The sequence below is a fragment of the Haliotis rubra genome, unplaced genomic scaffold, assembly GCF_003918875.1.
Source record: "Haliotis rubra isolate DU_JTF1 unplaced genomic scaffold, ASM391887v1 Scf88, whole genome shotgun sequence".
Classification (NCBI taxonomy): Eukaryota; Metazoa; Mollusca; class Gastropoda; order Lepetellida; family Haliotidae; genus Haliotis; species Haliotis rubra.
In genome coordinates this window covers 2,412,786-2,438,627 of record NW_025767612.1, presented here as the reverse complement: position 1 = coordinate 2,438,627, position 25,842 = coordinate 2,412,786, and the positions used below count along the sequence as shown (strand labels likewise).

At 41.0% G+C, this 25,842-nt stretch overlaps 1 protein-coding gene and 3 long non-coding RNA genes across 6 annotated transcripts; 3 read left to right on the top strand and 1 right to left on the bottom strand.

The window, feature by feature from the left end:
• Nucleotides 1-2,709: 2,709 nt before the first annotated feature.
• On the top strand, nucleotides 2,710-7,787 carry LOC124263319. 3 transcript variants are annotated; one of them, XR_006894811.1, is made up of 3 exons: nucleotides 2,710-2,760; nucleotides 7,088-7,190; nucleotides 7,633-7,787. It is a non-coding gene; the product is annotated as an uncharacterized LOC124263319 (long non-coding RNA). The 3 variants fall into 3 exon arrangements; XR_006894813.1 differs by lacking the exon at nucleotides 2,710-2,760 and adding an exon at nucleotides 6,242-6,320; XR_006894812.1 differs by lacking the exon at nucleotides 2,710-2,760 and adding an exon at nucleotides 6,545-6,597.
• On the bottom strand, nucleotides 3,500-4,879 carry LOC124263320. The gene is made up of 3 exons (XR_006894814.1): nucleotides 4,744-4,879; nucleotides 4,097-4,199; nucleotides 3,500-3,641 (listed from the first exon to the last, which is right to left on the bottom strand). It is a non-coding gene; the product is annotated as an uncharacterized LOC124263320 (long non-coding RNA).
• A 9,587-nt stretch (nucleotides 7,788-17,374) lies between the features above and the next one.
• Nucleotides 17,375-18,016, top strand: LOC124263349 (protein TRACHEARY ELEMENT DIFFERENTIATION-RELATED 7A-like). Its single transcript, XM_046697928.1, has one exon. It carries the CDS (start codon nucleotides 17,375-17,377, stop codon nucleotides 18,014-18,016), a length of 642 nt encoding a protein of 213 aa, XP_046553884.1.
• A 3,621-nt stretch (nucleotides 18,017-21,637) lies between these two features.
• On the top strand, nucleotides 21,638-25,619 carry LOC124263380. The gene is made up of 3 exons (XR_006894827.1): nucleotides 21,638-21,760; nucleotides 22,995-23,094; nucleotides 25,452-25,619. It is a non-coding gene; the product is annotated as an uncharacterized LOC124263380 (long non-coding RNA).
• The last annotated feature ends 223 nt before the right edge of the window (nucleotides 25,620-25,842 follow it).

Genomic DNA, 25,842 nt, shown 5'->3' with positions numbered 1-25,842 from the left:
AATTAACTTTATGGTGATTTCAAATATATTGTATATTATTATGGTTGAAGAGGAGAAAACCGGGCTAACGCGATCGGAATTTTCAGCTTTCAAAGTGAAATATTACGAAATCCCATCAGTTCCCCCTAAAATGTTCTTTTCGACGGATTTTGTCACAGGTTGTTGGTCAATGTCCTGTCGTAGCTGTTATGTTTGGTTTTGTTTGGGGTTGTTGGGGTTTTGGGGGGGGTTCTGTTTTTGGTTTTTTTGGTTTTTCTTTGTTTTGTTGTTGTTTTGTTTTTTTAGAGGGGTGGAAAGGGGAAAGGGGAGTTCCGGTTTAGTTTTGATATTTTATTGGCGTGTGGCGTGTGAGCTGTACATGCAGCGTAAGCACCATGATGTGGACAATACTTGAACGGGTACATCTGTTTCATTCAATTCAGAAGACCTGGGAAAGTTATTCATCAAGCAATTATCATATCAGAAGATCTAATCTGTTTAACTGATTTAAAAAAACGAATAACTCTTTCACACATACCTCCAGTGTAATTACATTAGTAGTATAAGGAACGAGGACAAGTAATCCTAATGGCGTTATGTCTGGCTAATTCAGCTTCCAGCGACCCCTAAAAATCATGATCCACGAGCGATCGAAGGCATCATTTGATGTCCTGTATGGCACCGGTGAGTTTCGGCAACCAAAATAGAAACAAATACAAAACAAATGCAAAAACAATGGCAAAACCTGACACTCACCCACTCGAAAAGGAAAGACGATGAAGAAGTCGCGTTGCTGTTCCCAAGGGAGTCGAAGTACCTGTAGTATAGCTTCAATCTAGTCCAAAACATACACGCAAACACACATGCAAACATACATACGAAAACACACATTTTTGCTAGGCCATGTAGAAGGGGTGCCCGAGGTGGACTTTGCAAACTGGTTTGGGTGTTTCTGTCTTCTCGTCGGCCTGTCTGTCGACTGGTGTGTTGGTCAGTGCGTTGGCCAGTGTGCCGTGTTTTCAAGTCGACCTTCCTGACAAACACGGTGGCTAGCGAAAGGTAGGTCAACTTTTGGGCCGATTCTAGCATCTGCCCCACCTTCTGGATATCCAGACGGGTTTCTTCTTGCTCCTCATCTACACTTTCTATTTCCTCACGGAGTTCGTCGAGAGTGGTGTCGTCGTGTAGACAAGCCTAGACAAGATGTCAGCCAACATAGTCGTGGTTTGCTCCGCATGGGCCTCGATCCTCCCCAGGCGGTTGTAGAAGTCCCGTATGGTTAGGCCACGTTGTATTTGGAGCTATCTCGCTGGCGGCAAAAGGGTTGAAGATTCTGCAGAGTGCTGCAGAGTGGTCCCGATACCAAAGTGCTTTTTCACTTTGGCTGTCGGTAGACACCGCGAAGGGAGAGGATTTCTTGGATCTGGTCTGGAGACAAATCTCCTTTTGGGGACATCGTGGTTTTTCCTGGGTATATATATCACATACTTCCCATATGTCTATCTGGAAACCTAGTTTTTCCAGTACATCGGATTGAGACCTAAAATGTATTCGATTAAAATACCCGACAGCAGTGAGATAAGAAAGGTTAACGGTGTGGAAAGATACGTCGTGAAAAGACAAATAAAACACGAACAGTTCAAGGAGTCCTTATTAGATAGAAGAACGATCAAACACAAGATGAACGCTCTGACAAGTGACAAGCATAGGGTATACAGTTTAAGGTTGAACAAAACATCGTTGTCACTGATGGATATAAAGCGATGGATTGCTAACAATGGTGTAACGACTTATGCTTATGGACATACAAAAAAGTTGTATTGAAGGAAAATATATATAAATTATGGATAAAATAGCATTGGTAATGGGGATATTAAAAAGGGAAAGGTGGGTGAGTGTCACGTTTTGCCATTGTTTTCGCATTTGTTTTGTATTTGTTTCTATTTTGTTTGCCAAAACTCACCGGTGCCATACAGAAGCTAAGGCTCCTATAAACAGGGAAAGGACATCAAACGATGCCCTCGCTCGTGGATCATGATTTTTAGGGGTCGCCGGAAGCTGAATTAGCCAGAAATAACGCCATTAGGGGTACCTGTACTCGTACACCCATTACTACTACTACTACATTGATGACAATGTACCTTACGATTGTCTTCTGACATTTATTGAAGATAGTGAACAGTGCCATATAAGATATGTGTACCATGACACCACACATGTGAGGACCCTGTAAATAACAAAGCATCCTGACTCCTTTAAAGAAGCTCCTACTCATCGCTTGATTCAGTTATCAAAATATTTGTCTAGACTCTCGAATACATGTATTCAAAATAGCAGGTGCAAGTTAATAACGACAGGCAGGTCTCGGCTCTCCTGTTTATTATATTTTATAAAGATAATTTCAAAACTGTTTATTTGTTCATTTGAGACTAAATGGTAGTCTTAACATATAGACTTGTGCATTAAATTCATCAGTTAAGATCTCAATGGAGAAGTCAAAAGTCTTCTGAGTGAGTGAGTGAGTTTAGTTTTACACCGCACTCAGCAATATTCCAGCTATATGACGGCGGTCTGTAAATAATCGAGTCTGGACCAGACAATCCAGTGATCAACAACACGAGCATCAATCTGCGCAATTGGGAACCGATGACATGTGTTTCACGGGTCCAAAAGTCTTCTGTCTCATCCATTTGGCAAGGAAGGTTTAATCGCTTGTATGCAGCCTTATAATGACGGTGTTAGTGCCGACTGTATCTTCGATACTCAAGAGACGGGAATAAGGTATTGATTTTGATACTTTACTCCCTGTGTGCACAAATTGCATTTCACGTTTGCATTCACCATAGTCTGTAGGATTAGATCTGGAGACAACACAAAGCCATGCCACCTCACTCCTTGACTTTCCTGAACATGTCTTGAAGGACAACTGACATATTTTCAAAAGTGGTGTAATGAGATGTGAATGGATTTGACATAACGTGACGTGACGTGACATGCTGTGACATTACGTAAAGTGATGTGACAACCACCGACCTTCCTCTTGCTCTCTTTGAATATTGCATGCAAGAGCCAAATATCGATCGGGAGCAAACAGTGGCCTACCATAATTAAGACTACAGAGGGTAAACCTAGTTCACTAACTTCACTTAACATTTCAGAATTGCTTGGGGTACATATCCACCCTTACTGATGCAGATGTATTGACCTCGTTCTGTAATACACCAGTGTATGAAATAAGCCAAAATTCCAGCCAGACATCAGTTACCAGCCCAAAATGGATTTAACCACACCAAATATGGTGAATTTACTCAGATGTATGGAACATCTAAACATTTTACCAGACCATCGGGCTGGCAAGCTGATAAATATAGACAGTCCGTCAGAAATCTAGACTGTCTCGATCGGTCGGACGGGCCTTATTTCATACACTGAATACACTCTGTCGTGTCGTGTCAAATACGCCTTTATGTGTATTCACAATGGCATTGATATTTACAAATCAAAACCAGACCAGATGGATTGATTCCATATTTTATTGAAAAAGTAACATGTACTTCGGTCGGGGACGTTCCATGTGGTCAAAGATGAAGGTCATCTACTTGGCAGCAACACAAGAGTTGCCACTGACGCTGTAGGTGGTCTCTGAAGCCAGGACGGCATTCCTGTAAATTAAAGGTCCATCGTGGGCTAAGAGTGAGGAATTGTCAGTGATGCACTTCCTTCAAGTCAGTTAGATTACATAGGGTAGATGTATTTTATCATGAATATTTTACAAACATCCAAAACATGTTTCCTCGCTTATTCATCTTATTGTCCTTGTCCACAGGAAACAGTTTTTGTGTTCAAATATATCAAATACATGTAGACGACAATTTGGTCTGTTTCGTTATTCATTTCTCTTCAATGACTTTCAAAAGTATAGATGTTAAACCCAAAGTCTTTACAATTCCAATACACAACGATTTTAAACGAAATCGTAGTATTAATCTTCAGAAGATTATACAACTTCTTCTTCAGGGGCGTCCAATCAATATATTATAACTTGTAGCCTCAGAGTTCATACTCTACTTTGATTTGAGGGTTCGAGAAGGTGAGAACATTTCATGGATATACTTACTCAACGCAGTTCAACTGGCATACATTGTCGTAGTAGTTACCGACAGTGTCACAGACAGGGCTCAGGATGAGGGGACAAATGCACTCACAGTTGGCAGTGCTGGCTGTAAAGAAAGATGAGGGTTAAACTAGTTATCCTGACATTCTTGTCCTGACATAGGTCCCTCAGTGACCACTAGGGTTGTTTCGCAATCATGAATGTTTTTCACAAGGTACAACTTCACCCACACGTTTCTATGATAGTTTGTCTTTCATAAGACATTTCATTACTTGAATTAAAACAATAGCTAGGTAGCTTCATTTAAAATCATGAATCATGACTGCTTTTTACAAGGTACAGGGTCCATTTGGACATGGTTCACTCCTTCTGAAACCAACATCCACTTCGGATATCGGAACGAATCCGGGATTACAAATAGAAGCGACAAAACCCTTTCCACATTCATAAGAAATCTCTGCTAAAAGCAGAGTCCATTGTACAATTGTGACTAAAGCAGAGCAGATATTTGTTTCAGCAGTATTACAGCTGTAAGATGTTGTTTGTAAACAAATCGAGTCTGGAAACACTCTGGCAGTATCACTCGAAAATGCACAACGGCTTCTTAATATACATTTGAATAAAACTGATAAAACAGGTATAAAACTCACCGCAGAGCACCGCAGCAAGAACAGCAAGAATAACAGCAGCCTTCATCTTGATGCTTCTCTTCCAAACAGGATCAAAGTATCGAATGGAGTAAGACGTCTCTATTTATACACTACATAACACTCATGAAACACCCTTTCATATAATATATAACTCCTCGGTCGATTTAGAACTTGGTTTTATAGTGAATTAAACATAAATATCATCTTCAAGTACAATATTGTTATCAGTAGCTGATGTTTCTGTGTCTCGTAAAACCAAGTTCATATCCACATAAAAATAATCTCATGACCAACATGTCTGATCATTGACAGTGGGTCAAGTATATACGATACAGATTTGTATTTTCATGATTGCCGGCATAATGCCTAGAGTCATATGTCAATTTTCAAGGCATCGAATATACAATGAAACTTGTAAATCGGAAAACCCATAATGTTTATCAACTAGTAAAATACAGCCGATAACATTACTTTTCTGCAGCACTCTATTTCTGAACTCTCACGGTTGAAAGACGGACACTCTGCGATGCAATGACGTCACGCTGGAATATTTCAAAGTCTGTTATAACTTTGTCTGGTTTGGCGATTGAAAAACAAAGTCAAAACGTCGTCAATGTTCTACCATGATCACTATACAGTCATTAGGACGCATTGGTGAAACCTTCCTAGACATGTAGATTTGATGCATCAGTGACAAAAATGATGTCCAATGCAGTTCCCTATCTTGACTTGTACGATACGTTCCGGTGTTTGCGGGTAAACAATTGACTAAAGTGTGATCTACCTTCAGTCGTTGAGAATCTATAGCCTGTTTTTATATTGTATTGTCATATATAGTTCCAATATTTAAGATTTAATTGCTAGTTTTAAATAGATATCTGTGATACACTAGTAGTTTTACTGTTCTTCGTCAACAGGTTTCTTAATTTCTAACTGTTATTGATCTTTAATATAATTATAAACTGTTCTCGTCACGATATGGCTGAAATATTGCCGATGTGACGATAAATATAAACTCACTCACTCATTGACTAAAGTACTGTCGGAAATAAAAAAAACCCTGTTTTTTCACATTTATATGTTCAATTTAGGTAGTTAATATACGAATTTTATCTTTTTGTGTGTGTGTGTGTGTGTGCGTGTGTGTGTGTGTGTGTGTGTGTGTGGTGTGGGGATGTAATATTGCCAACATTTGGAAATAAGAAATTTGTTGAAATAAAATTGGAGATGTATCCTTTCTTTGTTCCTCAGTATATATACCAACATTTGGAAAAAGATTTGTTGTATCTATATCGGGTATATCGGGTGTTACACCCGGTAATGAAACAAAGCACATAAAATACCCACAACAAGCTGGCGCCTTGTACATGACGTTCTGACACAGCATAAAATAAACTACAATATTACTGAGGAGACATTCATAGCATTTCAAATATTTTATATGGACATGGGTTGTGTATAAATACGGTCACGTACATCCACTCCATACTTTGATCCTGTTCGGAAGAGAAGCTCTACCTCAAGCATCAAGATGAAGGCTGCTGTTGTTCTTGCTGTTCTTGCTGCGGTGCTGTGTGGTGAGTACAATCATTGTTTTGTGTACAAGTTGATGTGAATTTTCTGAGGGTCATATTTGGCTAGTGCAACCAGGTATGTTCGCACATAGGCCAGAGAGGGGCAGTGGGGTAGCCTAGTGGTTAAAGCGTTCGCTCGTCAAGTCGAAGACCTGGCTTCGATTCCCCACATGGGTACAATGTGTGAAGCCCATTTCTGGTGTACCCCGCTGTGATGTTGCTGGAATATTGCTAAAAGATGCGTAAAACCATACTCACAGACCAGAGATGAACGTTACGCGTGGGTTACTGATTGTGAAACAGAATAGATTTTCAGTATGCGAGTCCATGTTTTACAAAAGTAAAACAGCCCAGCAGCTATAATTCATCAAGATGATACGTTGTCAAGACAGTGGAAATAATTCATCCATGACAACTGTCGCCCCACGTGAAGGACATGTCCCAATATCAGCTTAAAATAAGCATCAGAGACCTGTACCATTTGTGAAACCCACGAACGTGGATACGATTCTGAGAAATCTAGAAAAAAAATCACTTTTAAGTGGGATTCGAACCAACATCATTACTTTTGTGCGTGCGCAAGGGAAACTCAGCAGCGCTTTAAACAAATGGAAAATCCGCATAATCCGATAATCAAAGTTGGCCCTCAAATATGGAAATTTAAAGAGTCAGTCTCAAGCTACACCGTGAGGAAATGTTTATTGAAATAAGCTAGTGTTCAAGGGACCTGTGTCATGAAAACTTTAACCCCTCTTTATCTCCCCTTACAGCCAGCACTGTCAACTGTGACTGCTTGTGTCCCCGTATCATTGACCCCGTCTGTGACACCGCCGGCAACTACTACGACAATGCGTGCCTCTTGAACTGTGTTGAGTAAGTATGTCCATGAGATTCTCAGAGATCCCTTGCACTGAGTAGCAAATTAGCGTTGAGTTTTTTAACAGGTTAGAATGTAGCCAAAAACATCCCTGCTATGAAACCACAGCAGGTTATTGGTATGTAGAATAACACGACTATCGTTAGCCAATATAAAATCATACACGAGTGGATGCTCATGTGTCTTTTTGTTGTAAATGACACGGACAGACTAATTACAATGATATGGACAGTACGGAAACATGTCTATTTCCCCCTGTCAACAAATCGGTCGCGTCCATGTTTATCATTTCAAGCAGTTGTCTGGAGATCATAGATGACATGAAACGATGGAACTTTTCAACCGGTATTAACACATAAACTCATGTAATGCAAGTATATATTGGCGGAACTCCACCCCATGAGAACTCATCCTTTACGATGGACCTTCACATTGCAGGGGTGCCGTCCAGGCCGCAGAGGGCGCCTACACCTTCAGTGGTAGCACCTGTGTTGCTGCCAGGAAGTAGATGACCTTCACCTTCAACCACTTGGAACGACTGCGACTATAGGAGCGCTTAGTGTTACAATAAAATTTAGAATTCTTCCATCCAGTCATATCTGCGTTTCAATCATTCATTCATGTATGCATGTATGTATGTGAGGTGAGGTGAAATGGGGTTTAACCTCGGGCCTTAGAATATTTCGCTCATATGACGACGTGCATGCATGTGTGGCTGCTTGTAGCCCAGACTGAAGCTGGTTTTATAGTGCTAGCCCACTGAGATACCATGTCACAGTTGAGCATGAATACCCCACTCAGACACATTATACTGACTCCGAGCCGACCAGTCCTTGTTGTACCCATGAATGCCAAGCGCCAGGCAGGGATCAACAAGTACCATACAAGTGGGGAATAAATGAGAAATATGAAATGAGACTACGTAGAGAGAGAGAGACGAGAGAGAGAGAGAGAGAGAGAGAGAGCGTGTGTGCATGTAAACCTAATATTGCCTCCATTACACAAACATATCACTCCAATAAGGATCGAATGGGAAGCCACTATCTTTGGTTTACTGGCGACATAGCTTCGTATATATTGACGACTTTATCTCGTGTATTGGCGCCCTACTTTCAAATATTGGCGCCCTATTACTGACCCGGTCCTAACGCTGAATCCAAACAATAATACCCCCATAACAGAAATACAGAAACAAAAACTCACAATGTTTTCATCCATTTATTACATGTCAAATGTCACTCTAGCACCGTCGCGTTCCACAACGAAGTGTAGAGTTTTAAATATTTGAACAGTTGGTGTCTTGACTTCTCTTGGGGTCAGTGGTGTCGGAGACGTGAGATGTTGAACTAGTTGCCGATGTGGCAGATGTGGCAGTTGCTGGTGTTTTCCTCTGGACAACATCATCGACAATCTTTAACATGCCCTCGCTTGTTCTCTTGTACCTGCATTGTATATAGCAAATACTTATTCAATACATCTTACTCCCTCACTGATATTTTGATAGACATTTTACAAGAGATTATTAGCGAGTGAGTTTGGACTTACGCCTCATTTAGCAATACTCCAGCAGTATAACGGCGGGGGACACAACGCATGGGCTTTACACATTGTACCTGTGTGGTGAATCGAACTCGCGCCACAGGCACTATAACCACTAGGCTACCTCACCGCCCATGGACGTGATTAATAACCCTTAAATACGGTGCACACATATCCCATTATACCAGTGCCTATTTGTGATCAAATCAAACGGATCTTGTTCAGTATCTGATTATTTCAAATGCAATAACACCTATACTTACAAACGAATAGCTGTCGATGTGTGACCTGTCCTTTCGGCAATCAGCTGCTCATCCAAACCGCTCTGATACAGGCGTGTGGCCGTGTGGCCGTTGTAGGCCAGGGGAAGTGGTTCGTACAAAATCATTTAAACCCACCCCAGACTGAACGCGTCTTCATATAGGAGCGGCAGAATACCACTGGTTTGGCTTAGCCGCTTAGGATACTTGAGTGAATGAAGGTAAAAGTCATCACAACCCACTGGCCTGCAGTCCAATTGTACATACATTGCATGCAAGCTGCACTGTAGCCGTCATGTTGGTTTGTTGTGTTGGGTTTCTTGTTCATTTTTTAAACTATTTTTTTAAAACGACAAGAATGTCATTTTTTGGTAAATTTTGGGATTTTATGTAATTACCATATTATTCACTCACCTCAGTGACATGTACTTTTGGTGAAATCTAACTGGACAACGGGCAGGGTTCTCACATCTACTGAAATGACCTTAGCAGACAACCTTTTGTTTCAGCCCTCCTGAATTCGGATACTACTCAAACTATAAGGATCACAAAAATTCACAACTTTACTTAAACGTAGATTTATAATTTGAAATTGTATCCATTTAAAACTGGATAAATAATAATATGGTAGCCCCTCTTTAGGCAAACAGCTACTTTCATCTAACCTTATGCACCTGATACATGAGTAACCATAAAACGGTTTTCATGGCACCAATCAACCAGTTTGCAAATCATGGAACGAGTCATCGACAAATAAACAACACCTGTCAATAGCAGCTATGGGATCCACAACATGCAATCACATACTGAAACCTAGGATCCATGCTAACAATAAGCTTAGATATTTAAACCAAATTTTACCCCACATCATAGTTTTCTGTTGAATCTAAGATTTGATCCTTAGCAAAGTGTGAATAGTATATTTGAAACCCCTTCAGAGTATACCAGTTTCTTTTTCTAGTAACACGGAAGTTTGAACATTCACCTACTTTAAGAGCACGATGTTCCTCTCCACCTCTTAAACAAAGTTTATCCCATTAAAATAAAAAACGGTTTCAAGCAATTTCTCCGAGGTGTCATCCCCAAGCAACCCCCTCTCCCACAACGCATCCTCCTCCTGTGGTGTGATGACGTTAGCTCGCCTTCTATGCATGCCAATACCAGCCTGGGCCAGTGATTCATTTTAGCATCAAGAATGGTTCTCAAACCCCTAAAAGCAAAATCGGTGGTTAGGTTAACATCTCGACCACTTTGGCGCATGAATCTCTGCATCGAAATAAGAATCTCATGAATTGCGATGCCGTTGTATTGACCTCCCCTTTGGTTCCTTACTTCTGTGACAGACACAGCGTTCTATTCAGATCTTCATCAGGAAGACTTAATTTGCTGCTTAACTCCGATTCAAACCCATCCCTTTCAGGTTGCCATGAATAAAACATTCGCACCCTTGCAGAGTGGTATGAGAATTGACACTAAATTCTTCCATTCAAAAGTTCCTCAAAATCTGAATTAATGTCACTTTCATTTAAAGGTTTAGCTTCGGAAAATGTATTTTGAATTACAACACAAAGAATCCCAATCGCCTGACAGCACATTGCTTCTTACCCGGATCTTCACGGGTTCAACACGAGTTGAAACAGCCTTTATCACAAGCAGGATGCAAGTATCATAGGCTGATTGACGATGAGTTGCTGGTAAGCTGGTGTGGACCACAAACATCTGACTTACTGGTACCAATACTGGGATATAATTCCTTAAGTTACCAAATTGTAAAAGACAAGGGAGTTATGAAGCTGCAGCGCCAAAGTATTGCAGTGTTGAAACATGTAGGGGTATTGACGGATGCATAACCTGATTTGATGTAACGAAGGGAGACGATGAAAGGTCACCCGTTTATTACAAAGAGGAATGTTTACAAACAAGACATTCGAGCAAGAGTAAAGGTCTGCATGTTGATCTTCACTCGCAGTTGTCAGTCTTGCTGTTATAGGTTTTGCTTGTATCCCTCTTCTTGCCTCTACAAAACAAGTGGCACAACATGTCAAACACATTGCCATGAATGATGATTGTGTAAATATCGGATTTGATTAAATCTAATTATCTTTTGACCAGTGGATCCTATATTATGCATTTATTCATTAATCCATGAAGTAAAAACGCATGCTGGGCATGGGCGCACGAGGGTTTCATATCCACCATGTTTATAATGGTAATTTTTCACAAGAGGTGCGGGCGTTAAATTTATTAAAGGATATTTATATAGCGCACATGCCCACGCATCTATAGTCTGTTTGCAGTGAAAACGTACCTTTAACAAAAGTAAATTAAATAAAGTGAAAAAATTAAGATTGCGAATCCACCTGATTTTACCTTGTCAATTGAACATTCATATCTCAGAATTTTATTCAACTTAGGATAAAAGTTGTTTAACAAAGGATCATGATTCAAATCTCTACTATTGGTTTGTATTTGTAACAAGGGGGTAAACGCAGTAGTTGGAACTGTGAAACAAATGCACGTGCGGTACGTGATTAAAGTACTGTCGGAAATGCTGGAAAAATGCTTTGACTTTTATGTAAAAATCAGATATTAGTTACTTAAATAACAAATATCACTTTAAGAAACATCTACCTAATGTAGACCGAGGGAATACATTTTGAGACATGCCCTAAAATGTGTTTTTACATATGAAAATATCAAAAACTTAGGGTAGTGGAACGTTATTTGATGCAAACATTAACTGCCTGTGTTACGTCATCAGCATGCACGGTATCGACAGGTGAAATTGACACCTGAGCACAAACTCGGGAGAGGGTCATCTCAATACATCTTTTTCGTCATGTTGAATACGTATACGTATTGGTTATGTAAGGGCGCATGTGATATCCACATTTCGCACACCAACAACGCCTATATATGTGTGTTGAAATAAACATACGAATTATTGTGCACGAGAAAGAATCCCATCACTTGTGTTATTTTATCGATTGATTGTAGAAATGTACAACGTTTTAATAAATGTTTTTATATTTCTTTGCAAAAATATGGATGTAATTCGGTCAATTTAATCCAGTTGTGAACATTGGCCAAAGAGTTAACGAAGTGACTGGTATAGCTTCCAAGTTTTGCTCTTGAGACTGTCCCTGTCTTGTCTGATTTGTTTACAATATCGTAAACTTCTTGGTAAGATATACCAACAGCTCTACAAGTTCTGTAATAAACCCTTTCTAAACTAATGAAGGTTTACCTCTTTCTCAAGAATAATAAACTTATAAACCTTTGCAACAATCGACTGCAAATAGTTGGCCATAGTGAACGCTGTGATAAAGATGTGCATGCATAACGGGAAACTTATCTATTAAGACTTAACATTTATATTAATTTTTCTTCAATTTAGAAACGATAATTTAGTCAAGGAACAAACATTCAACATTTTATTTGTTTAAGAAAAACGGTAATTTATATTTTTGCACCACCTGTATTATTAGCATAAATTTAAAGACGATTTCAGATTTCTCATGTTAAAGTCTGAAAAAATCGCGAGTTGTTTTGGTATAAAATTCTCTCCTGTAAACTGTCCTTTAAATGCATGGAAATGTTAAATCGATTGAAATAAAAATTAGGTACACTATAGGCGAGTTGATATATTGACAACATAGTACATTTATCACCTTTATCAAAGTATTAAGGTTAAAAAGCATTTTTCTAGCATTTCCGACAGTACTTTAGTGTTAACTCAGACCACCCCTTATTCTGTTTCATGTAATGTGCATACCCCTTTGTAATACAAACCAATAATAGGTATTTGAAGCTATGATTTACAGTGAGTCCGACAACCCGATCCCGTTAGTCGCCTGACAAGCATGGTTACTGAAGATCAATTCCAACCAGGATTTTCACTGGTAATAGTCGAATGAAAACAAGCCAAATAAATATGAGCATGGCCGACCTTGACTTCAGAATAGAGATTTCAGTTTAAATTTTCAAATTAAGGGCCAGCTTTGTGATTTTGCTGGCATTGCTTTTTTTTTTTAACCCCGAATCCCCCGGGTACCCGCCAATTATAATTTTCTTTGGTACTCACGGACTCGTTGCACAAACATAAGATAAGCCCTGTGGTATTGGTATATGAACAATTGAGGGAGGTCAGTTGTACGTCGCTTTCATGGGGGACCCCAGAAAATGGGCTTCACACACTGTACCCATGTTGGGGATCGAACCGAGGTCTTTGTCGTAACGAGAGAACGCTATAACCACTAGGCTACCCCACCACCCGAATAAGCGGATTAAGATTTGAATAAGTAAAGTCGAAATAGCAACATGCAAGTGCGCCCAAACTAAATCTGTCAATAGTTTTCAGAATGTACACATTTAAATACAAATATGCATGGCACTTTACATTCATAGAGTGTTCAAATTTGAAAACTACCGATGGCAAGATTTTCAGTACGGGTCCCTGTTCCATACAGTTGTGCCCAAATTTCAAAAACCAAATAATTTAAGTTAATGGAACAAATTACTCAATATCGTTAAACCTAAAAATTCCGGTGAAACCTATTCCATCTGGATGCTCTGATACATGCGACACAATCTGCCCCAGAAATGACGAGCGATCGGCATCAGTAATGTATATATCCCGGGCTGGTTAAAGGTTTTCTAGGGGGTTTCTGTCTCTTCAAATGCAAAAGTCCATCAGTGGGTCCACAACACTTTATTCGGCAGCTAAGTTTGCAATTACATGATAGTGCACCCATACCCCATCAAAGTGCCTACGACATATGGTTAACTACCGGGTACGAGGTCCTGGTGCTTATTTGTAATCTGGGCCAAAAGCTAGAGGATTATTGAAATCTTATGGCATTCGTTTTGATCTGTAGACAAAAGTAAATACCTGTGAAGAAACGTGTTGGACTCGCAGTGTACCGTAATGTTTGTCGTTATGGCGCTTAAGTGGATCTGGTTAGGCTTGCTGAATAAGTTGATGCACGTCATCGTATTCCAGCGGTTTAAAAAATAATTTAATAGGGTGCCATAGTAGGAATTGGGCATCGGCATGTACATTTACATGCGGCACTTCAATCGTCCTCATCTTCTATACGTTTCATAAGGCGTCTCTGAGTGAAGTCACGTCACATGAGTAACATTCACATAACAGTACTGTGCTTATTTTCCTAAACCGTGTATCCAAAGTTTTCCTTAGCATAGTTTTTTTAACGTAAATAGAAACAAATCAAATGCTTGCATACGCGTTATGTTGAATGAAATGTCAAACATATACTACTCATCAAAAGTTTAGAGTCACTAGTGTAAATGTAGCCACTTCAGTCAACTGTTCTAAACTTGAGTTTGCAAAATATTCCGTTCAGTTTAAAAAGTACTGTTTACACATGACCTAATGTATTGTAGAAAAAATTCGTAACGTTGAAAAGATTTTCATGAGTTCATTAATGATGAAAAGCAGTAAAGAATGGCGAATTCTTTACATCAAAACGAGGCTGTTCACATGAACGATATTTGCGCATGCTTTTTAGCAATTTGATGCATAATCCTCGTACAATTCATCTGCATAAAGTTTGCAGTTGGTTTCCTCAATTTAGTGGAGAAATTCATCTTCGATGTAACCATATATATACTACCCATCAAAAGTTTAGACTCACTAGTGTAAATGTAGCCACTTACTTGTCCACTGTTCTAAACTAGCTTTTTGCAAAATATTCCATACTGTTTAAAAGGTACTGTTTAGTTATGAACTGGTGTATTGTAAAACATATTCGTAACATTGAAAAGATTATTGTCATGAGTTCAGTAAATGATTAAAATCTGTGAAAATTGGCGAATTCTTAACAAAACTTTACACCAAAACGCATCTGTTCACATGCACGACATTTGCTCATGCCTTTCGCAATTTGAAGCATCATCCTTGTGCAATTCATCTGCATAAGGTTTTCAGTTGGTTCCCCCCAAGTTGGTGGAGAAATTCATCTTCGATGTAACCACATACATATACATAATATAGTGAGTGCTTTAAGTGAGTCTAAACTTTTGATGGGTAGTATATATACATAACATAGTGACTGCTTTAGGCGTGTCTAAACTTTGGATGGGTAGTATAGTTTGACCGACAACTATGTGATGAGGAAAATGCAAACTTGAAAACTTGTACTTACTCGCATTCCAGTTCACAGATACTGGGGTAGGCATTCCCTTCCGCGTCGCACACCATGGACTCTGTTTCGGCGCCTACTTCACAGTTACAATCGGCAGAGCCCTTACCTGCAAATACATAGCACGTATTTACGTCTGGTTGCATACGGGGACCATAGACGATAAACCTTGGTGCGGACGCCATTAGTGAGGGAGTTGGATTTTACACCGCTTTTGGCAACATACCAGCACTAGCACAGCGGGGGCACCAGAAATGGACTTCACACATTGTACCCATGTCTTCGGGTGAAAAGAACGTTTTAACCACTAGGCTACCCCATCGCCTCTATGTCATAAGGAAGTGCAAGTGGTGATGCACTGCCAACACATTCCATCATTATTATTATTATTATATCAACATGACTCCGATATATCACCCAGGTGTTTCAATAGTAAAGTGGGAAAGATTCCCGCCCGTAACCTCTGTATTTTTTTTTAAAAATCATTATATGCCTAAGAATATACGCCTATGGTTTTTTTATAAGCAGCCTATAGCTAACCCTAAACCAAAACCAAAACCCTCCAAATAATCCTAATAAATAGAGCACATTTCAAGCGGGGGTTTCGGGCGGAACTCTTACCTAAAGAAACATGTTAAAACATCCTAATCAGATGAGGAATATATATTCAGGTGATATGATTTGACTTGAATGAAACTAAGGATTAAGAATTAAGTTTTTCTCTCCAACATCTAAATGGTTCACAAAGCAAAGCAAACATGTCTAGGTATTTAATGGTTAATGCCATACTGAAATAACAGTAATGTATTTATCGACAGGAAAATACGTATACAATCAACATATAGAGACTGTACTTCTCAACCCCTATGTTCATGCACACCATTTGAAAATACTCACCGACGAAGAGAAGAGCTATGACAGCCACGATGAGAATTGCGGTCTTCATGGTTTAAGCTGGGCTTCTATTAACTTGTATGAGTCTGGTGTGACGCGCAGAGGGTTCTTTCTCCTTTTATACCCATGGCAGGAGGACCGCGATATTTGGGTAAAAGTGGGGTTGGGTAGGCAAGTATACCTAGCAGCCCAAGGTTTTAATATGTCTGTCAAGTATGGCATGGAAATCTAATAATTGCTTTCTTGTTCTTTGATGTGTGGGTTTTTTCTTTAATCCCAATATATGTAACTGAAAACACATTATGTGTAAAATATGTTTCATTCCAAACCTTTGTTTTACCTCTAACTCTCAAGATACGTGGACTGTTCCCTGACGTGTGAGTGCTCGCAATCGTGAAGCACCGATTGTGCGTGCCGACTGCACTCTCGTCTCCTCCCAGTACATAAAGGTTATCGGTGGAGACGACAGAAGTACGTTTTGCCCTGGTTTACGGACCAATGATTCGTTCATCACGGGTTTGAATACGAGATAATTCTTGATCATGATACTTGAAGTTCACCAAAATGGTTACTAAGTGTAGGAGAAAGTCCGAAATCCGTCGATTAGTTTCGGTCGTGAGGCTCGCTCGAGGCCGTTAAAATACCGAAAGACGTTAAAATATGGTACTTGTTGGTCCCTGCCTTGCGCTCGGCATTAATGGGTACAACAAGGACTGGTCGGCTCGGAGTCAGTATAATGTGTCTGAGTGGGGTATTCATGCTTCACTGCGGCATGGTATCTCAGTGGGCTAGCACTATAAAACCAGCTCAAAGTGGGGGCTAGTACAAGCAGCCGCACATGCACGTCGTCATATGAGCGAAAATATTCTCCAGCACGACGTTAAACCCAATTTCACCTCACCTCACCTCGGCGTGACGAGTGAACGCTTTAACCACTGGGCTACCCCACCGCCCCACTCTTTGGAGACCACAAGACATCACCAAGACAACCATATTCGGTTGGTGCATTTAAGGAATCAATGCTTAAGTACCTCATTAACAGCCCGGACCATTCCTGGTTTGTGACCAATTAGTGAGAATCGAACCCGGCGTGACGGGCGAACGCTTTAACCAATGTCTACCCAACCGCCCTAGTCACACCCGGGTTAGAGTAGTGTTGATTTGCAGGTTATGCAAAGTCTCCAGTCGCCGAAGGGACATTTTATAACATGCATTGATGTTGGTAAAAGCGATAAAAAGTCTGCAAAATATGTCGACATACATTCGGTTATATCCATCCATACAATAAGTAGTGCATGTATGCCTGAACATACACACTCACACATGCAGAACGCACACATACGCACACGCATACACAGATGCATACACACAACATACGCACAGCCCTACTCGATAGATCCACCTGCACAGCCCTACTCGACAGATCCACCTGCACAGCCCTACTCGATAGATCCACCTGCACAGCGCTACTCGACAGATCCACCTGCACAGCCCTACTCGATAGATCCACCTGCACAGCCCTACTCGATAGATCCACCTGCACAGCCCTACTCGATAGATCCACCTGCACAGCCCTACTCGACAGATCCACCTGCACAGCCCTACTCGACAGATCCACCTGCACAGCCCTACTCGATAGATCCACCTGCACAGCCCTACTCGATAGATCCACCTGCACAGCCCTACTCGACAGATCCACCTGCACAGCCCTACTCGATAGATCCACCTGCACAGCCCTACTCGACAGATCCACCTGCACAGCCCTACTCGACAGATCCACCTGCACAGCCCTACTCGATAGATCCACCTGCACAGCCCTACTCGATAGATCCACCTGCACAGCCCTACTCGACAGATCCACCTGCACAGCCCTACTCGATAGATCCACCTGCACAGCCCTACTCGATAGATCCACCTGCACAGCCCCCTACTCGACAGATCCACCTGCACAGCCCTACTCGATAGATCCACCTGCACAGACCTACTCGATAGATCCACCTGCACAGCCCTACTCGACAGATCCACCTGCACAGACCTACTCGATAGATCCACCTGCACAGCCCTACTCGACAGATCCACCTGCACAGACCTACTCGATAGATCCACCTGCACAGACCTACTCGATAGATCCACCTGCACAGACCTACTCGATAGATCCACCTGCACAGTACTCGTGAAGACCCGGGTTAGAATTGATCTTCAGGGACCCATGCTCCTCGTAAAAGACGACTAACGGGATCGGGTGGTCAGGTTCGCTGACATGGTTGACACATGTCATCGCATCCCAACTGCGTAGATCAATGCTCATGCTGTTGATCACTGGATTGTCTGGTCCAGACACGATTATTTACAGCTATATAGCTGGAATATTGTTGAGTGCGGCGTAAAGCAATAAACCAACCAACCCTTCGCTCTAGTTTTGAAAGTAATTGAGTTGATATTTGTTTACGCCGCTCTTACAGACTTACAGTGACCAAAGCATGTATGTTTTTTCCAGTCTTGCCAAAAACGCAAGCGTATGCTTACCACACAGAAATGTTGCCACCAACAGGAGAGCAACCGCTGTCTTCATCTTGGTCAATCTGGAATAACCTGGAGTATAGCTGATTGCGTCGATCCACAACCAATCAACCAACCAGCCGACCAGCCAGCCAACCAGCCTACCAACCAACCAACCGGCCAACCAGCCAGCCGACCAACCAGCCAGCCGACCAACCAGCCGACCAACCAGCCAACCAACCAACCAGCCCACCAACCGACCAACCAGCCGACCACCAGCCAGCCGACCAACCAGCCGACCATCCAGCCAACCAACCAACCAGCCCACCAACCGACCAACCAGCCAACCAACCAACCAGACAGTCAACCGACCAACCAACCAGCCATCCAACCACCTGCACGGACGTGCATAAATACAAACGAACCTAATGTTACCGTTCCGTGTAGCTGAGCGCAGCACACTCACTATCACTCAGTACATAGCTATTATACGCCTAAACTAAACTAAATAAGACACAATTTCTAACATACTTATGCATGAAGACATACATATAATGCAAATAACATTCATTAATTGCAATGTTTTGAATAGTACAAGAATATGAAAAGATGAATTGTCAGATTTCAAAAATATCATTGCGAGTAATATCAAAGGTGAAAACAAGTTAATAAACATTTAAACGAAAGTGTTATGTAACTGTACTGATATTTGTGAATTCAAATAAATTGAAATGGCAATTCACTGGGGCTGATGGGGCGTCGATACAACATATCTTTCCTCACAATGGTATCATTATTTGCGAAGTCATTGTTTATTTGTTTGTTTGTTTGTGTGTTGTTTAACGACACCGTCGGTAATATTCCAGCTGTATGACGTTGGTTTCTAACTAGTCATGTTTGAAGCAGACAATCCTGTGATCAACAGCATGAGCATCGACCTACGCAGTTGGGATCAGCATCTGAGGCCTATATCCCTTCGGCCATTCAAATTCATCCAAAGTCAAGCCCACACGACCTGGGCCTAGATTTTCGAAGCTCTCTTAGCGCTAAGATAGTCGTAATTGCCATACATTAACATTAACTTACGACTATCTTAGCGCTAAGAGAGCTTCGAAAATCTAGGGCCTGGGTCCCGTTCCTCGAAGCGATCGTAGCGCTAAGATGATCGTAACTCCCACACTTTAACATTGACTTACGACTGTCGTAGCGCTACGATCGCTTTGAGGGACTGGCCCTGATATAACTTGTCCCTGTTAAAAGGGGCGTTCAAAGCAGAACATTTACTCATCACCACTCACTTAAACACATTACAAGTGTGAAAACAATATATCCCACCATTACAGCTATGTAAAGTTCATTGTAACAATTATATCTAGTTTAGTGAAGACCTGGCACAAGTGTTTTATGTGTGTAGGTAATTCCATGCTCATCATGTTGACGTCAAAGTGTCACTATAACAATTATTACCTACTATTATTATATACTAAACCGGCCTTTGGATACTGACATTAACAATGCATATCATAAACGGAATATCAGTGAACACATAATCACAGAATGTATTGCTGTAGAATGTCAGGTATACGACTTTGGATAGAAAATAGGGCGCTTTGAGTTCCTTCTTCTGATCCGCACCCACAGAATTGAAAAGAAAAATAACCGCCATATCTTTCACCAAGTGAATATAGAAGCTAAAAAACGTTTTCATAATCATAATAAATTGTTTGTAAAAGCAACAGCCATTGTCCGATTCTGACTATATCAGTCATATCAGGTTACAAGTATGGTAGTGTCAATTAACATAAATCTAAACTTTGTTTGACAAATACATTTTATTCTTTCATATGCATCATGAATAAACAGTCACAGCTCATATGATTAAGCCTTTTGTAAAAACTGCAGTTTTAAAAGTTTCCGGGTTTTTTTTATCCTCTACATATCTACATAAGATTCTAGAACATCCTCTGACTCGTTAAACCACACAAGTAATATGTTTATCTGTATTACAGTAAACACTGTGTTTACTGATCAGCATGACCTCTGTAATGACCTCTGTAATGGACCCTCAAATGAATTCCACCATGTGAACCAAAGGAAGGTGATAATTTCCATAGTTTTGTTCAACTAACAAATTGAAATATAAAGCTGAATACAGTTTCTTTTTCTTTCACTAAATGAATGAATGACTTTCTTTCACTAAATACATAATTGCTTTTGGGAAACTTGGTTCAACCAATTTGTAACTCTATCATCTAAGTAGTGAGTGAGTATTGTTTTACTCTGATTTTAACAATATTCCATCAATATCACGGCGGGGACACCAGAAATGGGCTTCACACATTGTATCCAAGTGGGGAATCGAACCCGAGTGTCGGCGTGACGAGCGAACGCTTTGACCATTAGGCTGCCCCAGCGCCCCCATCATCTACACTAAGAATACACTTTCATAATCACAAACGCATGCAAAGGTACAGCAAGTATTCAGGTCAACAAACAAGGGAACACACGGTATAAGACAAAATGGTAACGTGCATCACTATTTCGGGTCAAATCTGGAAATGTCGTCAGTTTAAAATAAACGTATAGAAAGCTTCAAGAAGGCCTTTTGACTTGCAGTTAAAAAATATATGGCTTCCGGGTTATAGTGACCTGTTCTCCCCTTGCTTGGCGACATGAGGCGACTAAAGTGACGACCGGGTGGTCACTGTGCACCAACCACTCGTCTTGTCCAAACTCGATCTTTTGCCTGCCGTCGTGACATAGCTGGACTGCTGCGGCGTTATACAACATTCACTCACTGCCTTGCAAGGAAACCGTTCACACATTTCATTTTTCTTAAGGATCATATCCTGAACATATCACTTTCAAATTATGTAGTTCCAAAAATATTTCAAAATACTTTTGAGACAAATATATGTAAAGCTAATATAATAGATCAAATGTGAAACATATCCCAGTCAAAGTGGGCAGTAAGTGTCTGATGGCAAATGTCAGGTCAATTGTTTCATTAGATAATGATCCTCATGGGTGTGGTCCACGCATCGGTGTAATTGGGTTAATAAGGCATGTGTGTGTATATAAGGCTCGCGGGGTCTCCCCTCTCTACCCTTCCATCATCATACATCCCCAGACAGAGAAGAAAATAGGCACTCCGACTGAACAAGATGAAGACAGCAGTTGTTCTCGTGTTGGTGGCAACATTTCTGTGTGGTAAGCATACGTTTGTGGTTTTCTCAAGATAATATACTGGACAAACATAGTTAGGGATATATGTAAATTTTGAAATTATGAATAATGATGTATTTATTCATTGGCAGACTGATAAAATATCAATCATAAAAATACCAATATCCCTAACTTATTTTGTCCAGTATATAATGTCTGTCATTGTATTCGTGTAGGTACGGCGTAAAGGAACAACCACTCACGTCCTTAAAAAGAAGGGCGAAGGTGACAACAGAAACTATTTTCTTACATACCCTTGTCACAGTACTCTATAAACCTATAGCCGTAAACCCTTTATAAAGTCAGACACTTCACATTAAAGAACATATACCACCTGACAGCAATCGGTAGTGAATTCTGAGTGAACTGGGTTCAACGACGTTTACCGTATGTATACCACATATATCCGCTCGACGCCGCAGGTAAGACGAATGTGAGGAGTGCCAACTCGGAAGTAAATATATCAACCATGATTTGGCGCATAATATTATATCTGTTCATTAGATGTCGAGATGTCGTAAACATAATGATTAATCAGGGGTACCTGAACAAATGGCAACCTGAATAAACTTTGTATAAACGTCTTCTGTTTCTAGCCTGACAACTTCAAAACGTATCTCACTTTGCTAAAACATCTGTTTAACATGTTACATATATTATCACATTGTCCATATCTTTGTAGAACGGTTTATCATAAACTGACGCATAAGTAAATATGTTTGATGGTGGAAGAGATGTGTCAGAAGAGAAGTCGAGGTTAGATCGCGAACCATTTATACTTGAACATGAAACAGAAACAAATGCGCGTTGTCTTGTCCTGAATTTTATTAGTTTATTTCTGTCTGTAATAATCAAGTCTGGACCAGACAATCCACTGATCCAGAGCATGATGCAATCTATGCAGTTGGGATACGATGACATGTATGAACCAAGTTAGCGAGCTTGACCAAAAACCCCGTTAGTCGCCTTTTACGACAAGCATGGGTTACTGAAGATCCATTCTAACCCGGATCTTCACGGGTCCGTGGTATAGTGGATAGAGTGTATATCTGGGGACGGAAGGCGGTTGTTCGATCTCAACCGGCTTACGTCCAGAAAGGTAAAAGTGGTCACATACATATACATGCACGTTGTTATATGAGTGCTATAATTTTGAAGGTGACGTTTTACCCCATTTACATATCTCGGATGTTACTTTAGCCAATGCTATTTGTTTAAGCCAATTCCTTGCCAAGAGGGTGTCCGTGCCCAAGGATTCTGTGGCCCGTCTGTGACGCCAATGGGAACATCTACGGCAATGACTGCATCAGAGATTGTAGGTAAGTACAGGGATACTGACGTTGGGGTATCATCCTCGGTTTTCAAGGGTTTGTTCGGCAAGTTGAAACTTTAAACCTTTGGACCGTTCTTGTTGTTAGCCCCACATGGGTACAACGTATGAAGCCCATTTCTGGTGTCCCCCGCCGTGAGATTGCTGGAATATTGCTAAAAGCGGCGTAAAGCTAAACTCACTAGCTGACTTTTGTTGCTAGGGATACCCAACACAGTAATAATGCATGTCAATGATGAAGGTCGGCTTCATGAACAACAACACACGCCGTCAGGATACGAGCATACAGAGGAGAGGTGGGGTGAATTGGGGTTTAACGTCGTGCTTGAGAATATTTTCGCTCATATGACGACATGCATGCGTGTGTATGTGTATGTGCGGCTGCTTGTACTTGCCCAGACTTAAGCTGGTTTTATAGTGCTAGCCCACTGAGATACCATGCCGCAGTGAAGCATGAATACCCCACTCAGACACCAACAAGTACCATATTTTAACGTCTTTTGGTATGAGGCGGCCGGGGATCGAACCCGCGACTTTCCGCTCTCCGGGCGGACGCTCTAACCACTACACAACGGAGGCGGTCCGAGCACACAGAAGCAGCCACGGTATACATTGCAGCTGCCTGAGCGTTTAAGTCTTCTCATACAATCATGGAGTACTGTGATAATACAGATGAATGTTATTTTTTAAAATATTTAATAATTCACTGATGAATTACAAAATACCTTACAGTGAAAGTATGATGTATATATTTCTTTTTGGGAGTCACGTCGTTCAAAGGCCATGATGCCACAGACTCTCATTTAATTCGTAAACCGCTCCAGCGACTACGCCCAAGTAAGTTTATTAGCAAACAGGCTCCTCATGCAATTACAGGGTAATGTGACATTACAGATTGATATTGTTTGAAAAAGGTTTAATAATTCACTGATCAATTACAAAATACCCATCGTGTGTATGTCACTGCCTTTAAGTGCCAGTACGATGAGGATACGTTCTTTTTGGCACTCATGTCGCCCACTCATGTTGCCACAGACTCTCATTTCATTTGTAAACCTCTCTGAATACCACTCCCCAGCATGATCAAAGTTCATAAACAAACAGGCCAGGGAGTGAGTGAGTGAGTATGGTTTTACGCCGCCTTTAGCAATATTCCAGCAATATCACGGCGACATTAACAGGCAATGGCGAGTGATTAGTGCCTATTTTAAAGCAGGCCGATGCCCTTTTCATTGTTGTTTTTTTCGAGGTAAAGATTAAGTGGTTGTCAGGCTCTTTTGGTGATAGTATCATATTCTCTCATCACTGGGACCAATTACAGCTTGCTTATGGTATGAGATTAGTGACAGTGCTCTCTGATCGTATCTCATTTTTTTCGGGTTAGCTCCAAGTACTTATTACTTGTGGCAAAAGTGAGTGAGTGAGTTGGGTTTTACGCCGCTTTCAGCAATATCACAACGCGGGGGACACCAGAAATGGGCTTCACACATTGTAACCATATGGGGAATCGAACCCGGGCCTTCGGCGTAACGAGCAAACGCTTTAACCTCTTGGCTACCTCACCGCCCCTCTGTGGTAAAAAAAACAGCGAGATGGCCAGGATCTGTGGATTTCTGATAGTATCACATTGTTTCAGCATTGAAACCTGGAACCCATTGGTTTTAGTACAAGATCAGTGCTTACGTCACTCACTTAACTCATGGTATTACGCTACTGGAGGCCCCTAACACACAAATAAAATAATTACTGAACTGAAGATTCGGTTGTTACAGTGTTACCTGTGTAGGTCACGGTTACCCAACACCGGTGTTACCAAGGTGACCAACAAAACAGCTACTTACTAACAGAAACTGCCGGGAAACCCATGTTTGATGGAGGCTAAAGCAAACCAGAGACAGTCATTTGATGGAGTGAGTTTAGTTTTACGCCGCACTCAGCAATATTCCAGCTATATGGCGGCGGTCTGTAAATAATCGAGTCTGGACCAGACAATCCAGTGATCAACAGCATGAGCACCCATCTGCGCAATTGGGAACCGATGACATATGTCAACCAAGTCAGCGAGCCTGACCACCCGATCCCGTTAGTGGCCTCGTACGACAAGCATCGGGTTACTGAAGATCAAAATTCTAACCCGGACCTTCACGGGTTCATTTGATGGAACTGTACTTGGTGCATGTATCATAGTTGGGTGTAGCACATTACTGATGCAATGTTTCAGCGACTGTAACGGTTTCATAACGTTTGTATTTATTAGTCATGTAGAATTTTCAAGTATATACTTTCTTCAATACTAATATTACTGACCATCTCCCCCTCTAACCATCCTTCCTTCTTATGTTTCAGAGGTGGGGAGGAATCGAATGCCTACACTGTGGACAGGGAAAACTGGAGATGTGTCCCCGCTTAGCTTACCTAAGCCGTCCCGGTACATCTGCAAGCAAGTCAACACTCCTAATCACGTCTATTCCGGAATTAAAACTGTAGTTAAATAAAGTTTTGTGGAAATGTGAAGGTGGCCTTTATCCTTTATGGTTTTAGATTATTAATGTATGATCTTGTGTCTTCTAATTTCAATCAGTGTTTTCCCCTTGATAACACAAAGAGGGTGTAAAGGGTCACACTAGGTGTGAGTAGTAAGCATTAGGTAGATCAGTGGATCCTGTTATCTTGTAGAGGACACGGAATTCTTGTATTCTTGTACCTGTAATAGTATGGTTTGAGTCAACACGAACAA